The 18,480-nt window shown below is 40.3% G+C and overlaps 1 protein-coding gene and 1 long non-coding RNA gene across 2 annotated transcripts in view; one reads left to right on the top strand and one right to left on the bottom strand.

Moving 5' to 3' along the window:
• Positions 1 to 3,905: 3,905 nt before the first annotated feature.
• On the bottom strand, positions 3,906 to 16,422 carry LOC115516752. Its single transcript, XR_003969636.2, has 3 exons — positions 16,317 to 16,422; positions 13,568 to 13,781; positions 3,906 to 4,068 (listed from the first exon to the last, which is right to left on the bottom strand). It is a non-coding gene; the product is annotated as an uncharacterized LOC115516752 (long non-coding RNA).
• Positions 14,934 to 18,480, top strand: part of GTF2A1 (general transcription factor IIA subunit 1) — a 44,337-nt gene continuing 40,790 nt past the window's right edge. Inside the window, exon 1 of the mRNA XM_030319723.1 lies at positions 14,934 to 15,375. Within this exon, the coding sequence (XP_030175583.1) occupies positions 15,346 to 15,375 (30 nt within the window). The 5' untranslated portion in view covers positions 14,934 to 15,345. The remainder of the gene's footprint in view (positions 15,376 to 18,480) is intronic.

Raw genomic sequence — 18,480 nt, 5'->3', positions numbered from 1 at the left:
GCTTGGACGGTAAATTGCAGCTAGATTCAGTCAACGTCAGCTCTTCGCACAATAGCAGCTCCCCATTTCCCACCTCCCAGCCCTGTGGCAGGCAGCCCTGTACATCCTCCAGAAGCTGCTTGCATGCACTTGCAGGAGCCAGAGTAGACACAAAGGACCCTGTTCCCCGAACATGGGGAATCTGTGCTCTGACTGCTGATTGCTATTTCTGACCATAGAGATACAAAGAAGATATATTTGTTCTCACCATTTTCTCACTTCTTTTCTTCTCAGTTGCCTTTAATTTATCTTCCATCTCCATTACTACATGATAATGACTTTTATCAATGTCCTGCAACTTGACAAATCTAAGATCTTTTCTATCTTATATGCTTCTCGTCAGCATTTGACAGTTTTAACTATTCTCTTCTTGCAGCAATCTCTTCCCTTGGTGTCCACCCCCACCCCCACCCTCACTAATGTTCTCCTGGTTTATATGCTACATCATTGCCAACTCCTTTCCAGTCTTGTTTTTTGGCTCTTGGTTTTTTTTCTCCTTGGTCCATTCTCTAAACATCAGAATACCTCTATTCTCTTCCCTTATACTCCTCACAGGATCTCATACATTACCATGGCTGTAAGTACCTATATATGTTAGATGATTCCCATTTATTTCTAGGTCAAATTGCTGGGTTCTAAGCTTGTATTCACCAGTTTATTTGACTCTCCACTTGACTGCTCAACAGACACCTAAACCTAACCATAACAGAACTTTTCTCATCTAAACGTGTCTTTCCCTCAATTTCCCCCAACCTACGTAAAGGGCACCAACATCTTCCCAGTTACCTAACAGAAACCTGTGAAAATCTTTGCTCATTTTTCTAAGACCCCATGTTCTATCCAAAGCAAGCCTTACAGAATCCCTTTTCAAAACATATGATGGGAGCTCCTGGGCAGCTCAATAGGTTAAAGATCTGACTCTTGATTTCGGCTCAGCTAAGGATGTCACAATTCATGAGTTCAAGCCCTGCATCAAGCCCCACATCAGGCTCAGCACAGAGCCTGCCTGGGATTCTGTCTTCCTCTCTCTGTGCCCCTCCCCCACTCTCATGCATCTGCTCTCTCACTCTCAAAAATAAACATTAAAAAAAATCACTTGAAAAAACCTAGTTTAAAAATATGATGAATCTTTTTTTTAAAAAAAAAAAAAAAAACTTTATTATTTTGAGAGAGAGACAGACAGAGCACCCAAGTGGGGGAGGGGCAGAGAGAGAGAATCCCAAACAGGCTCCACTCTGTCAGCACAGAGCCCAATGCAGGGCTCAATCTCAGGAACCCTGAAAATATGACCTGACATGAAGTCTAGAGTTGGAGGCTTAACCAACTGAGCCACCCAGGTGCCCCTATGATGAACCTTTCTTACCTCCACTCTACTCACCTGGATTTCTACAAATGCCTAATGTATAACATTTTACTTATTTATCTTGTCTATTGTCTATTTCATCAGTCTCATGAGCTTCATAATGGAAGGGGATTTGGTTTGTTTTCTCTTACACTAGTGCCCTCATAGCCTAGAATAGGGCCTGATTCTCAGTGAATATTTTTGAGTGATTGGAAGAAAAGTCTAGTGGGACTCAGACATGCAAAACTGAATCATAATACATTCTTTTAAATGGGAGTGTGTACAAAATTTAGAAAGGGGAATATTTGGAGATCTTGGGAATTAGACACAACTTTAGTCTTTCTTTTTGGATGAAAGAAAAATAAGCCAAGAACAAAGAACATTGTGAAAACATTTGTCTTACTTTTCCTTTTAGAATGTATGTTGAAGCAAGAAATTGTATCAAATATGATCACTTCCCAAATAATTTACAAAAATAAATATAGAGAAACAATGATGGGGGAAATAATGGAAGGAATTAAAGCTTCCAGGAGCTGGATTTTTCCAGAAAGGAAAAAAGGTAAGTGGAGAAAGACATTGTAAGTGTGCAATGTGAAGAAAGATATAGAAACAAATTTTTAAAAATTCCTTTTCCTGGAGGAATGAGAAAGGAATTGGTCTCAAGTTTACAGGACAGCTATGTGGGACCTTTATAGAGTCAGAGAGCTAGTGGGGACAACCCGTCCATGGATGGCTTGTGACTATCGACTAGTATTTAACTTGTAGAAATCCTAAGATCAGTCAACTTCATTTCTAAGACTCTATCCTACAAAGATAATAGCAAAAGTATATAAAGGTACCTTCACAAGGACATTGTTGTAGCAAAATTTAAAATAGCACAAAAGGAAATAGTCTATTCCTTTATGCACCTACAGAGGTGACTTAAAGTCACCTGAGACAGCATAACATTTACTGGTCTAGAAAGAGGTCTGTGATATACTGGGTATATGAAAAAGCAAATCGTATATAAAATTAAAGGCATGATTTCTTTTTTGTAAAAAACAAAGTGTAGTCATGTTTATCTACATATATATATATCCAGAGATGCTTTGTGGAAATAGGAAAAACATGTGATTGAGAGCTATGATTGGAAAGACAGAAATACATAGATTTCATCTTTTATATTTTTATTTGATGGATTTGGGTAATCTAATTTTTCTTGTTTTGTTGTGTTTTTTTCCTTCCAAATATTTTTTTAATGTCATGATTGCTTAAGGATAAAATTAAGAGGGCTAAATATGGAGACTAAGAACATACTGAGATTTTGAAAATGGTCTGTATTTGATAATCATTATCCATTTTTAAAAAGTCAGACAGATTTTGATTTGATTTTTTAAGCCAATAATGGAAGGATGAAAATACATGAAGGGCATTGAAAAAAGGCTATGTTTGGTATTCTGTAACTACTGTATTAAAGAAGAAGAAAAGGGGCAACTTGGTGGCTCAGTTGGTTAGGCGTCTGATTCTTGATTTTGGCTCAGGTCATCATTTCATGATTGTGAGATCAAGCCCCACATTGGGCTCATGCTGGACGTGGGGCCTGCTTAGGATTCTCTCTCTCTCTTTCTCTCTCTCTCTCTGCACCTCCCCTGCTCATGCATGCACATGTGTGCTCACTCTCTCAATAATAATAATGATAATAATAAGTAAAAAGGAAAGCAAAGGGACAAATGGAGACAATGAGGAGGCAAGAGGGAGGGAGGAAGGAAAGTAAACGAAGGGAAAGGGGGAGACAGAAAGAAGGGATTTGAAATTGTGTTGTTCACCAAAATCAGAGAAAAATTAAGAAGCAATTATATAATGAGTTCTATCGTTTGAAAATAAGACCATGGGGTACTTGGGTGGCTCTGTCAGTTAAGCGTCCAACTTCAGCTTAGGTCAAGATCTTGCAGTTCATGAGTTTGAGCTGTGCATCGGTCTCTGTCCTGACAGCTCAGAGCCTGGAACCTGTCTTCTGATTCTGTGTCTCCCTCGCTCTCTGCCCCTCCCCCACTTACGCTCTGTCTCTCTCTCTCAAAAACAAATAAACATTTTAAAAAATAATAAAGAAAAGAAGACCATAGTTATTTATTACTAAGGAGGCTACAAAATCTATGAAGAAATGGAACACCACTCTAAGGGACTGTGGTTTCCTGGTTCTACGTTCTATCTGGGCTCAGGTGTATTTTGTCATCCTGTGTCCAAATAGCAGTATTGATTGTCTTTTATCACACACTACAGTATATCTGAGGGCTGAAAAATCTATCATTTCAATTTAACATTTATTGAGGAATGGTAATGCATTCTACACTTGACAAATGAGCAACTGTATCTCTTGGCTAGAGATTTATATAAGGCTTCTAGTTTTAAACAGTCTGAGTCATTTCAGGAAGTAGATGATTTTCAACTGATGTAGAAACAGAAATCAGTTATTCAAATGATTTAACCTCAATGAAACCGGTGAAAAATTTACTACTTTAGAGTGTAGTATGTGTTTCATCTCAAACTTGGAATTGCTTCCTTCTTTGATTCTAATTTTATAGACGGGGAAAGAAAAAAAAAAAAAACCTTACATGTGCAGAAGATATATACAGCTTTGCTTTATTGGTGAACTCAGTTCAGAAATATGTTCTAATTTCTATTTGTTCCGCTCCACTGTTCAACATGATCTAGACAAAGACAAAATGGAACCCATTTAATTTTCTGTACCATCAATATTATTATTGTTGCTACGGTCTTCAATATTTACTAAGGACCTACTTTATGCCAGTTATTGTGCTAAGGGGCTGCACGTGGATCATTTCTTAATCCTCACATAATTATCTAAAGTAGGTAATATTACTAACCTGCCACTCTACAGATGAGGTCACTTGCCCATGGTCAGAGCAAGAACAAGCATGTTGGTCTACCTGACACCCAAGGTCACATGCTTGGATACTTGCTAGACCAGTATAGCTATCGATATATACTACCTCTTCTAATTTATTGTGCCATGACATTAGCACATGCTTAATTTACTTTTTTTATCTACTTATTTAGAGTTATGCCACTGGCTTATTAGATAAAATAGAAAGAATTCCCCTTCCTAATGTTCTACCTCTAAAAATGGTCATCCTTTATTTTCTTGTCTTATGAAAGCATTTAAAATGTAAGGATAAAGCTAGACATAAATGTTTTGATTATAGACAATCTTGCTAGAAAATGGCTGTTCTTGACAAATTCAAGAATTGAATTGAGTCATTCAACTGAAATGAGTAACTGAGTAGGTGCTATTTAAAATGGAAAATGGATGATTTTCAAGTGATGTAAAAACAGAGGAATTGATTATTTAAATTATTTAATAAATGCTTCTTGATGACACTTTTATGAAGGCAATTATATTTAATCAGGGCAAAGTCTTGGTTTCAGGGCTCAATGTTGCATAGAGTTTCTTGTCTCCCAAATGAAGTTTAACACATTATATAATTAACATATACTTGACAAACTTAAGGAGCGACATGATTCGATTCAAAACCGTTGCATTCTCCTGGATTGACAGCTTCTTATTTCTAAGACAGGTGGAAAGAGCCCTGAACTTGTACCTCTAAAATTTCACAAGTAAACAGCAATATGACCTTGGGCAAGTCACTGTTGAAGGTAAGTCTCAGTTTCCTAATCATAATAAAGGCATAATATTACTTATCTCATTGGACTGTTACAAGCTTTAAATGAGGTACTGTGTGATTAAAACTTTTACAATAAATCCATTGTTGTTGTTGTTGTTGTTGTTTCTTAGCTTGGCAGGAACACAAAGTGGCAAATTCCTCATCTTTTTTTTTTTTTATTTCCATTTTTCCTGCTTAAGCATCTATTATTTTTTGCCCACTGGCTATCTCATTACTTTGAAGAAACAACCAATAACATTAACCCAGAGCTTTGTTTTCAACAAGTTATTTGAACTACACCCCTTGATTTTTCTCACAGAAACCCATTAAAAGGAAGACCAGCCCTCAGTAGTTAAGCCAATTCCTTACTTCCACTCTGGTCTGGAATCTATGATAATCTTTCTGCCACCTCCCCTTTTACAATCTCTACCACCTCTGCTACCAGAGGAAGGTAGATTCAGGAGAAGAACTGAAATGGGTCCATCTAGTTCCAGTTACAGTAATAATTCTCTAAGATATAGTTTACAGATAAACTGCAGATTTATCTTCTATAATGTATTATTTTAAGCTTATTTATTTATTTGAGAAAGAGAGAGAGAGAGAAAGTAAGACAGAGAGAGAGAGTGTACATACAGGTGGGGTAGGGACAGAAAGAGCAGGAGAGAGAATCCCAAGCAGGGTCCATGTTGTCAACAGAGAGCCAGAACCCAACTGGAAGCTCGAACTCACAAGACTGAGCCCTGTGATGTATTTTATTATAAAGTTATCTATGTAGGGGTACCTGGCTGGCTCAGTCGATAGAGCATCTGACTCTTGATCTCAGGGTCATGAGTTCAAGCCCCACGCTGGGCATGGAGCCTACTTAAAAAAAAATAACAACAACAACAACAACAATAATAATAATAAAGAGGAGTGCCTGGGTGGCTCAGTTGTTTAAGTGTTCAACTCTTGATTTTGGCTCAGGTCATGATTTCACAGTAATGGGATCAAGCCCCCTCTTGGCTCCTGGTGTGGAGTCTGCTCAAGATTCTCTCTTGTCCTCTGTCCCTCCCCTGCTAGTATGTGTGCATGCTCTCTCCCTCTGTCTCTCAGAAAGAAAGAAAGAAAGGGAAGAAAGGAAAGAAGCTTATCTATGTAGAATTACCTGTCATATCAGGAGGCTCTATCTGGATGAAGGTATATGAAGAAGATAAAGTTGGCATGTAAATCAAAGATAATTTCTCCACTAGAAGAATACTTACATAAAAAACATCAGAGCACATTTTCAACATTTTTAATTGTCCTAAGGCACAGCTGTTCAACTTGTGAATCAAGATAAGGCACATGTAGGGCACCTGGTTGGCTCAGTTGTTAAGCATCTGACTTTGGCTCAGGTCATGATCTCATGGTTCATGAGTTCAAGTCCCACATCAAGTTGGGCATGAACCCCACATCAGGAGAGCCTCACTTTCTCTCTCTTTCTCTCTACTTCTCTCTCTCTCTCTCTCTCTCTCTCTCCCTCTGCCCCTTCTGGGATTCTCTTTGCACCTCGCTCACTTGTGCCCCCCCCCAAAAAAAAGGCATATGTGGCTGAGGTCCAAAAAACAGAGAAAGAGAAAAACCTATGTAATTAAAGTGTTTAATATTAATTACATTTGTAACAATACCAGGCCTTCTTGGGAATATCAACTGTCTTTCGACAGAAAGACAAGTTGTCTGGATAAAGAATCATCACTGATTGTAAAATAAAGCTTCATTGGCTTATTTTTAATATTTTACATGAACAATTTCATTTAATTCAGTAACTCTTTAATTTCATCAAATATCCAATAAGTTCAAATTTCAAATTGTGTCATAATTGTCATTTCTTTTACAGTTTATTTGCATTGGGATCCAAATAAGTTCCATACATTGTGATTAATTGATATGTCTCTTAAGTGCCTTCTAAAAAATTTATTTATTTATTTATTCATTCATTCATTTATTTAGAGAGAGACACAGAGACAGGACAAGCAGGGTAGGGGCAGAGAGAGAGGGGGACAGAGGATCCAAAGCAGGCTCTGTGCTGATGAGGGGCTCAGCCTCACAAACCATGAGATCAAGACCTGAGCTGAAGTCAGACACTTAACTGACTGAGCCACCCAGGCGTCCCTCGTAAGTGTCTTTTAATCTGTAGGTTCCTCTCTCCCTGAATTTATTTGTTGAAGAAATTGGACCATTTGTACTATAGCTTCCCAGGGCTTGGCTTTTGCTGATTGCATTCCTGATATATAGTTTGATATGTCCTTGAACCCTCTGTATTTTTTGTGAATTGCTAGTTGGGTCTACAAACTTAGATTCTGGGTTTATATTTTTCGGTGGTAGTCATGAAGGTAAGACTACCTTATAGGTCGTGGCATGTTATCAGGAAGGCATATACCTCTGGTTGTTTCCCTTTTTGTAATGTTGGCAGATGTCAGTGCTTAACGCCTCCATCTCTCAATTCATTAGAGGTTGCCCAATGGTGATATTTTATCATTCTTTATTCGGTTATTGGCTGGAACACTTCTCTTTTTTTATGTTTATTTATTTATTTTGAAAGAGAGAGAGAACAAGTCGGGGAGGGGCAAAAAGGGAGAGGAGAGAGAGAATTCCAAGCAGGCTCCCCATTGACGCTGACCCAGTGGAGTTCAAAGGGGGGGCTCAATCTCACAAACCATGAGATCATGACCTGAGATGAAATCAAGAGTCGGATGCTTAGCTGACTGAGCCACCCAGGTGCCCCTAGATGGAATACTTCTTTAATGAGAAACTTCTTTTCATCTACTGTATTAGTTTCCTAAGGCTGTTGTAAGAAATAAGCATGAACTTGGTGGCTCAACACCAACAGAAATTTATTCTCTTGCAGTTGTGGAGGCCAGAAGTCTAAAATAAATGTATTTCCAGGACCACATTCCCCCAAGAGGCTCTAGGGAAGAATCTGTTCTTTGCTTCTTCCAACTTCTGGGGGCTACACATTACCTGTGGGTGCATTGTTACAATTTCTACCACTGTGGTTACATTTCCCTTTCCTCTTCTTTTTACTCACTTCTATGTATCTTTTTAAAAAATTTTTAAACATTTATTTATTTTTGAGAGAGGGAGAGAGAGAGGCAGAGCGTGAGTAGGGGAGGGGCAGAGAAAGAGGGAGACACAGAATCTGGAGCAGGCTCCAGGCCAGAAGTGGGACTGGAACTCACGAACCATGAGATCATGACCTGAGCCGAAGTCGGATGCTCAACTGACTAATCCACCCAGGCACCCCTATGTATCTCCTATAAGAACACTCACCATAGGATTTAGGGCCTATCAGGGTAATCCAGGATAATCTCATCACAAAACCCTTGACATAATTATACCTGTAGAGACCCCTTTCAAGTAAGATAACATTCATAGGTTTTGAGGGTTAGGACATGGTCATTTTCTTTTGGGGGCCACCATTCAACCCACTGCATCTACTATTTGGTACTTGGTGGTACAGTTCATGTAGGGAAGGTTAGATAAATGCTTATTTTTCTCCATTTATCAATCTTCAAAATAATGAATTAATCCCTAGCATCCTCCAATAGTGACCAATTAGAATTTTCATATTTTGTTTTGTAGCGATATTATAAATTAATGGAAAGTGTCTCATCTTTGTCCAGTGGGAGCCTCTTCATGTTGGCTCCTAAATTCTTTTGACATGACACTAGGAGTCTTTGATATCTTCTCTCATGGGCTGAATTGTGTCCTCCAAAAAAGAGATGTTGAAATCCTAACCCCAGTACTTCAGAAAGTGGCCTTATTTGGAAACAGGGTCTTTACAGAGGGTGTCAAGTTAGAATGTGGTCATTAGAATAAGCCCTAATCCAATATGACTGACATCTTTACAAAAAGGGGGACTTTGGACACAGAGACAGATAGGCGCAAAGGGAAAACAATGTGAAGACACAGGGAGAATGCCATGTACAGATGGAGGCAGAGATTGGAGTGATGTGACCTTAAGCCAAAGACAGGAAGGACTGCTGGCCACCACCAGCAACTGAGAAGAGGCAAGGGAGGAGTCTACTCAGAGTGTCAGGGAGAGCATGGTCCTGCTGACACCTTGATTTCAGACTTCTAGCTCCCAGGACTGTAAGAGCATGAATTTCCGTTATCTTAAGCCACCCAGTTTGTGGCACTTTGTCACCGCTGCCCTGGCAAACTAATACATCTTCCTTGCTATCTGTATGAAAATATATTCTAGATTCAGTTTGTATTAGGTCAGGCAATAATTGGCAATTTCATTTGGTTCAAACTGATATTTTTCTTGCTCTAGTTCTGGAGTCAGCAATATCTGCAAGGAGCCTTGATTCCTTTCAGTGGAAAATGGTATTTCAAGATCATAATCTGGGAGCTAGAGATGCTCACAGTTACTAGATTGGTCACTGTGTTTAGGCTCTTTCAGAGCTATGTGTCTTTCATAGGCTAAAATATATTGGGTCTAGGTTTTTATTATTTAAAAAAAAAAAAGACATTTCTTGTTCCTGATGTGGATCAGAATAAGACATTTATCCAAGGAGTGCTGCTCTTGAAAGGCCATAATCTATGTACTAGGTATACTCACTGCCACTGGGTTAGTTATTTCTAGGCTTCTTCAGAGGCAGGGGAAAAAATAAGACAAAATGCATCATGATACTTAAAAAAATTTTTTTTCAATGTTTATTTATTCTTGAGAGAGAGAGAGAGAGAGTGAGCGAGCACAAGTGGGGAAGGGGCAGAGAGAGAGAGAGAGGGAGACACAGAATCTGAAGCAGGCTCCAGGCTCCGAGCTGTCAGCACAGAGCCTGATGCAGGGCTCAAATCCACGAACCATGAGATCATGACCTGAGCTGAAGTCGGAGGCTTAACCTAATGAGCCACCCAGGTGCCCCTGCACCATGATACTTCTAATTCAGATTCAGGACTACAGAATTTTTACTCTTCCCGCTTCTATCTTATATCTGTATTTCCTTTCCCCCATGTTGGGAATCTCAGTTTTTAAGAATAATTGAGATAATGTAATTAGAACATCACATAATTACTCATTTTATTTATCCCACATGCCATTAAAAAAACAGGATATACAAACATTATCATCAACAATACAGAGAAGAGCAAATATTTTTTTTCACATTTGTTTTTAGAAAATATCTCACTAAAGATGCAGACTCAAATTACTGTGTTTTAAAGTCACTTGAAAAGGTTCCTTCCTCTCTGTGTGTTATGAAATACTGTTAGCTTTACTTGCTTTATTGTCTTTCAGTTTTGAGACTAATTAAAATTAATTTTATTTTATAAATAATTTTATTTTATAATTAAATGAACGTTTCCAGAGTAAAATATAAAAATATATTTTCTAGTTTCTATTCCTGTCATCATATTATTTTCTCCTTGTCTTCATAGGTAACCTTCCTTAAAAAAAATTATGGCTTATCTTTCCTTTTTTTATTTTTTTTAACATAAACAAGTATGTATGTATGTACACACGTTTTTATAGTTCCTCTTTTCTTAAACGGTAACATACAAACACTTATCCCTACTTGTTTTTTTCACATAACACACTATATGAAAATTAGTCTAGGGTGCCTGGGTGGCTCAGTCAGTTGAGCGTCTGACTTCGGCTCAGGTCAGGATCTCACAGTTTGTGAGTTCGAGCCCCGCGTCGGGCTCTGTGCTGACAGCTCAGAGCCTGGAGCCTGTTTCAGATTCTGTGTCTCCCTCTCTCTGCCCCTTCCCCACTCATGCTCTGTCTCTCTCTGTCTCTCAAAAATGAATAAATGTTAAAAAAATTAGGAAAAAGAGAAAATTAGTCTACAGTGGTAAATAGAGATATTTCTCATTCCTTGTTATAGCTGCATAGTATTTCACTGTGTGCAAATACCGTGGTTTATTCAACCTTATAAAGACATATAAGGGTGTTTCCTTTCTTTGGGTGTTATAAGCAGTCCCATAATGAATAGTCTTGGGCATACACTTTTCATATTTTTGCTACTATATCTGTGAGATAGAGTCCTAGAATTGGCGTTGCTGGGTCAATGGATAAATTCATCTGTAATTTGCTAGATATAACTGTACATGTGTGTAACCAAGCAACCTGATTAATTCCAATGATAAATCAACATTTTGCTTAAGGAATCTTATCTCATGACAGCATATATTATATTTATATACAAAAGTTACGCTATATACTAGCCACTTAAGGTATCAAAATTTAGCCAAAGGTAAATTAAGTAACGAAATTAAAGTAACAAAAAAAATTAAGGTAACAAATTTATTTTGTGAATAAATTCATCATCAACCACTGGCATAATTATTAAAATCTCATACTAGTGTTCTACAAAGTGAGTTAAAAAGACCTTCCCCCTACGTTGATGTAGCTGTTAATACACTTACCATTAATAATAAATACATCCACCCAATACTTATCAAAACACTTTCTAGTACCCTTGATCTTCCTAACAATCATAGGTGGTGGTTACTATTTCATCTTATCAGCACAGAGAGGTTTAGTTACTGCAGAAGGTCTCACAGTAAAGTAATCGCATTGTCAAACTTGATTGCACAGACTCTGCACTAAGTTATTTTTGCTAAGCCGCCACTAACTGACTTATATTTCCATATACAAAAAAGAATTGCAAGTTAGTTGCTGTTTTAAGATATGGAGTAGCAATTTTAAACTGCAAGTTACAAGGGAGGGAGAGAACATTAAAAAAAAAGATTTAAAAAATCTCCACCTCATGTGTATAAAAGTAATTTGTGTGAACAGTAATTTCTTTTTATATACTACATCAAACATCACTGCATATGGAAACCAACAGGTTTTTTGTTGTTGTTGTTGTTGTCTTGCAAAAGCCTAAAAAATAGGTGAACTCTGAATATTATTTTTTTGGTAGGACTGAAATACATCAGGGCTTCTAAGATCTTGAATAAATGCTGTAACTATGCACTAACTTTACAATAGGGGCTTTCATTAGGATTGGTAAGCTTGAGCAACAAGATCTTTCCTCTTCACTTCTATATTCTCCACAAGCGCCCAAAATTATTGAGCATATAAGGGCTGTGTGATGCCTAAATATGCCAGAATTAGCTTTACCGATCTATTATTTTAAGAACATGGAGACTGCAGGTAAGTTATATAATGAGATTTTAATGCAATCTAAATTTCCAGGTGCAATCTTTTTAGATTTTTTTCTTTCTTGGCATTGTTGTTAAAATAGTCATGTGGACAGTAAAACATTTTAATGTTTGGACATACAAGGTTTGGTGTCATTTTGTTTAATATTAAAATTCATGCACTACATTTTTCCTTTGCTTTTGTTGTTTGGCAGTTATCCAGTGGTTTAGGCAGAATATTAACATTAAAAGAAGTAACTTTTTCTCATCCAGTAAATTTTGAAAAAAAAAAGATTCATCACAAAGAAAGAGAGCACTATTATGTATCTGTTTAAGTATATAGTTGTTACAAAGTATGAGTTTGCAAACTGATAATCCAGTATAAATACTTCATATATGGTACAAGAAGTACTAAAATTAGAAAAGATATTTAAGCTCTGCTCCTCCCCAAAAAGTTCATATAAAAACAATTTAAAAATAATGCTAAATCTAGTCTTACGTGAGAAGAGATTTCTGTTCACAGATTTCCAGTTTTGTGAATTAAATGGCTGTGGCCTTCAAATTATTCACACCGACTATTTTGGTGCAAGATAAGGTAATATCTCTTCCTGAAATTAAGCTGGCTGGCACACATATATAGTGATTGGAGGCATATTACAACTAAATGAGCATTTGGAAAACAGTAAACTGGAACGGAATACATGGTGGTTACTTAGGTGCCGCACACTGGAGGGAGAGGGAAGAGTTCTAGGTAAATATTAGCCAAGTGCTTTTAAAATGTGTGAAAGAGGCCATCTCAGAGCCTCTAGGAAGTATGAAGGTCTTAAGGAGTGCAAGGCTGGGTTTTCTGCCTTTTTAATCCAAAAACTATATTTTGTTACTTCATAGATGAGACTCAATCAGAATATAACTGTCACTAATACCCCTGGGAATAAGTCCATGGAGAGTAAATCTAGATTCTAACCCACGTTCTGTATACAGTGGTCTTAATCTTAACTGATGGCAAAACATCTTATCATTTAGTTAATACCAAATGGTTAGGGAAGAAAATGAGGTGGAAGGAGAGGGATTCCATGTGCAAATTACTCGGTAGTATGTACACATAATGAGGTAAAAAGGAGTCCTCTTAAAATAATAAGCGGTAAAATTTACCAGGGTCTGTACTGTTTAGAATACCTTATCGGGCTAATGTTCACCTGAATATTAAATGAATTACAAATATTGATGGAACCCCATTTTTATGTATCAAGAGCACTGTTTTCCTACGACTTTTTTCTTTAAGTTTCCTCAACAAACAGGCAGCTGTGCAGGGAACTGAAATGCACCTGAGTGTTAAGGCAAGAATTTAGGGTCAGGAGGTTTTAAAAGAAATCTCAAAATTATTTGATATTCTCTCTGCCCATCACAAACATACCGACAACTTCCCATTTCCTGAGTATTAATGGCTCTGCTTTCTCTAAGTTCTTCCTTCAGGTCCTGGCAGGTCGCATATTTTCCTCTCTGGTAAGCTGCCTTTGATATTCTCCAAATCTGCATTCAGAGGCATATAACTGTGACATTTCGTTTTGCTTTATGAGGATAAACTCCTTCACTTGTCCAGACTACATTCCGCATGTCTCTCAAAATTCCTACGTACAAGAGAATTAGGTACTGTGAGTTCTGCCTTCCAAACAGAGCATTCTCTGTTCTGCGTGAAATGTTGCCATAAAGGCGTGATTTGCCTGAGCAGAGCAGGGCAAACGCCTATTTAATTACACTCCAAGACATGGACTTTTTCTGCCGGCTCTCTCACAGCGAGAGGCCACGAGAATTGGTGGGTCAAGGGCAAGTATTTTAGGTGTTAGTCACTGCACGCAGTCCACGTGGAATCACAGAATTTGGGCAGTATTAACAAAACAAAACAACGAAGGGGGGAACGTTATGGTGCTGTCATAATCCGATGGCTCATGTTTCATTGTTGTGTGTTTCTGGCATTTCCACTACCGCAACAAATCACTTAAAGTACACGGTCTACTAGGTGGACTAACCTTGAGGGAAATGAAACCCAGAGACTTTTAGCTGTACTGGGGGAGACAACTCAAACGGTTTCAGAGGTTACTAATTCTGCAATGTGTTAACAGTGGGCCCAAGCCAGCTTTCCTCCCCTTTAGGCACAGGCACACAATTTCGCAGGCCAAAGGCCCAACCTCCGCAAGTCGACCGAAAGCCTCGGCGCTCTAAGTACAAGACTAGCTCACTCTCTTGAGATGACTCCGCATTTAAAACTCTGCCCGGAGTCCGAGCGCCTCCGGGACCGGAAGTGGGGTCACGTGACTAGTCCTCGGCCGCAGCCATTGCTAGCGAGGCAGCTTGCCAGCGCCCCTTCCATATTTCTTAGCTCCTCCAGCTCAGGGAGATGCAGAAACACGTGACAAGAGGGGTCCCAGGTAGCTTTGAACTCGAGTGTCACCAGAACTCACGTCGTTTCCAGCAATACTTTAAAAGCCTCTTATCCCAAAAGAGCTGCCGGACACTTCCGCCTGTGGGGGCCACCACGTGATCACGCGAGACTTGGGAAACCTGCGGGGCGACTTCACTACTCCAGGCCACAAGGCTCCGCCCGCCCAGCGCTCTCCACGGCGCGTGACGACGCGGCCCAAGGTGGCCTCCGCCCCGGCGCGCCTGCGCACGCGGCTCTCGCGGTGTCTCGCGCTCAGCCCCGCCCACCTCTGCCCCCGCCCTTTCCGCCCCTCCCTCCCCCTCCGCCCTGTCTCTCGGCGGCAGCGGCGGCGGCGGCGGCTCGCGCAGCTCGTTGGCTCACTATATAAAGGGGAGAAGCGGGCGGACCGGACGGCTGGAGCTGCAGCCGGTGGCGGCAGCGGCGGCGCGGGGAGCGGCGACCGGTGGTGGTTTCCCTCCTTGGCGCGGGGTGGGGAGCGGGCAACGCCCCCCGGACCCCACGAGGGTCGTGGCTTTTTTCTTAAGGGCGATTCTCGAGGTTTTTTAGCTCCGGGAGGACTGCCCCCCTCCTCCTCCTCTTCTCACCGCTCCCCTCTACTCTTTCAGGATCCGATTTTGTTTGAAATTTTTACCCCCAGTCTTGCGGTGGCTTGGGCCACCCTCCGGGTGTTTTGGTTTTCTTTTTCTTTTTTGGTTTTGTTTTTATCTTGTTTTCTCGGGCTTGCCCCCCTCTTGTTTGTGTTGTGTGTGGAAATGGCGAACTCGGCAAATACAAACACCGTGGTAAGGACGTGGTTTGGTGGCCGGCGGGGGCTTCGTTCAGGCGGCAGCAACGGCCGGACCGGGCGGGGGCGGGGACGGCGGCGACTCCCGGCCTCTACTCTCCTCAGCCGCCCGCGCGGCCGCCGCCGCCACTTCCCGCCTCGGGCGGAGCGGGCCGGGGCGGCGGGCGCGGGGGGGCGCCTCGGGCTCGCGGCGGCGGCGGCGGCAGCGGCGGGGAGGGCGGGGGCGCCGGCCGGGCCTGGGGCCGCCGCGGGGCGGTCCGGGCCTCGAAGGCCGTTGGGCCGGGGCGAGCGCGCGGCCCTGGCCCCAGACCCCGGCCGCCGGGAGGGAGAGAGGGCGGGTGGGAAACCGCCGCTTCCCCCCGAGACGGGTCCGGCCACACTGGCTCGAGAAGGGCTCCCGGAGCAGCCTCAGAACAAAAACCGCGTCTGGGGAATTGGGCGAGTCCCCAATACCCACCGTGGTCCACTTCAATGCGGTGGAAGGTGAACGGCTACTTTGGGGGTTACTTGGGGTGTTTCTGGCGGTTGTGCTTAGGGAGACTTCACTGGGGCCATTTTATATTTCTTTTAAAAAAAAAAAAGGACGAAGGTTGAAAAGCACTTATCTCGGTTCCTTCCGAATCGGTAAAATGGCGAAGGGGAAGCAAAACCCCCATCGTATCTTCCACTAGCAAAAGCACCAAAGCAAACAAAAAAAAGCCTACAGTGGTCAAAGTGCCCCCGCTTTCGCCTTGAAATTTGCCTACTTCTCCCATTGACCCTTTTTGGTTACTTGCGATCACGTAGGTTTGCAAAAAGCAGTCACATAAATAACCTTTTCAGTCACGAACGCAATATGATCACTAGTCCACCCCACTCTTATTTTTATTCTGACAATAAAACACGTTTTTGCCCGGTCCCAAATGCCGCAGACAAGCCCGCGGCCGCCCGACTCCGTACCGTTGGCGACTCGGGTCGATCCATCATGGCTGCGGCCGCTTACCCTGCTTTTCAGTCCCTGAGCCTTGTGGTCCTCCTCCCTTTGGCTGCCCTGTTTATATAGAGCCATTGCCGCTCTCTAATATAGACTCTGCCAGGATGGGAAGGTGCTTTTCAGGCCTACGTCACCGCCTCTCCATTTAAACACTAGATCCGGCTTTAAATAGTGAGAGCTGCTGAGAGCGGGGCTGGGAGGTGCGTGCTCCCGAGGCGAGAGGCAGGAACGTGCAGAGCTCAGTTTATTTCTAGGTCCTTTCCTTACCCTGTTATTTCGCACCCAACAGGGCCGCTCTCAGAGCCCCAAGTTTTTTATTGTTTTGGTGCAGTAGCTAGGATTTCCTGTCTTTGTTAGGGGAAAATAGAATTGGTGTCCATTCTTTTCATTTTTATTTTTGCTTTTAAAGAGAATTGTAGCTCAGATGTCAAATCGTTTTTGTATTGGAAAATAAGTGCGTTATTGACGGGGATTAAAAAAAAATGCTTCCTACATTAACGGCTTCAGGGGACTTTGGTAGTGTTTTGATCATTAAGTATTCAGAAAATATGTTAGAAACAAAGCTTCTGATGTGTCATGTTTTTCTATTAAGTGTTGGAGACAAAAAGCTTTTCGAAGAAATAGTTAAGTGCCTAAAAGCTGCAACATAGGACCTTATGCCCACGGTACATTTACCTATAAGGGAATTGTAAATAGTAAGAGTGAAGAAGTTTAGTGCAAACCGGATTGAAAAAAATTAAAATTCTAAGTAGATAGTATTTTGTTTCATTGCATATCGATATCCCATACAGAAGTTAATCCAATTTATTTCCCAGTATTACCCCAGGAGACTAACACTTTTGAAAGGAACCTTCTAATTAATCATTGGGTACTGCCACTGTCTTGACTCTTTCATTTACCAGTTTTTAAGTTTGGAATATCTGTGTTAAGAAAACCAGGACAAACCTAAATTACTTGGTATTTTGTAGAAGGCAAAAATTTTGGCTCAAGTAAGGTTTAGCATTTTAAATAGTAACTTGGAAATTGCTTGTTTCAAATAGTGTGTTTGTACCTCCATGCTTTTAAAAACATCAGTATTTTGAGGACTTATCAACTTATGAACAATAATGCTAAATTATTCTCTGTGTGTTTATACTTCATGAAGAATACACATTTCCTTTCAGCTACAGTGCTTTTAAGAATCCTTTAAATGGTCAGGTTGTGGGTGATTTTGCACATAAGCACAATCCTAAAACAGAATGGTTTCATTAAATGGGGAGTACCTGAAGAAAACAAATTTTGTACTTGTAAATGCCTGGATCTCCAAGCTGGAGATTTTTAGGAGTGATTGACTTCAGAAAACACCAAAGTATCCAGTTGGCTGAAAAAATAATTTTCATCATCAATTTAAGATTCCGAGTACCGATTTAAAGTTTCACCACCTCTTTATAATGCTTTAAGGATCATTGCTGGCTTAAAATAAAACAACTTTTTAAATGTTATTTTTGTAATTCAGTGGTTAAGTCACCATGGATAAGGTGATACCCATAGTCAGTTACACTTTCCTTATATATAGAATCAATGTTAAACATAAGGAGGCCCTGTAGAGTTTTACATTTTGCATGTGAAAATTTAAAGTTCACAGAGGCAGATTTGGCAAAATAAAAGGTTAGTGAGTGGAATAGCAAAAGTGAGAACCCAGATATGTGAATTGTTTTTCTGGTTGTAATGAAGAGGAACGAATAATTTTTAATAGTTGAGGTAAATTGTACAGTGGAACTCATTATTTATATTTTGGGCATTGCAAGGACACATTTTCTTAGAGGGTTCTCCTGTGATAACCATGTTGTTGATAGAGATGCTAATGAAACATTTAAATTTGTTTGAGCTTTGGTTATGAGAGCAAACCCTTGGTTTTATTGGGTAACCAGTAATTTTTACTATAAGCAGGATATAAAACACAAATGACAAACATTAAAAGGAAAAGTCTGATAATCTTAACTGTGTGTGATAATGGGTAGGATTTATAATGAGGCACCACTAGTTTTGTCCCACTGACATGCAAACTTTTTGCCTAACATGTTAAAAATAGGATGTGGGTTGGGCCAATTACTGTCTATCACCTTTTGATTTTTAAAAAATACTTTATGC

Source organism: Lynx canadensis, chromosome B3 (genome assembly GCF_007474595.2).
Source record: "Lynx canadensis isolate LIC74 chromosome B3, mLynCan4.pri.v2, whole genome shotgun sequence".
Lineage (NCBI taxonomy): Eukaryota > Metazoa > Chordata > Mammalia > Carnivora > Felidae > Lynx > Lynx canadensis.
Note: the sequence above shows the minus strand (reverse complement) of the source record. Positions and strands in the feature narration are given on the sequence as shown.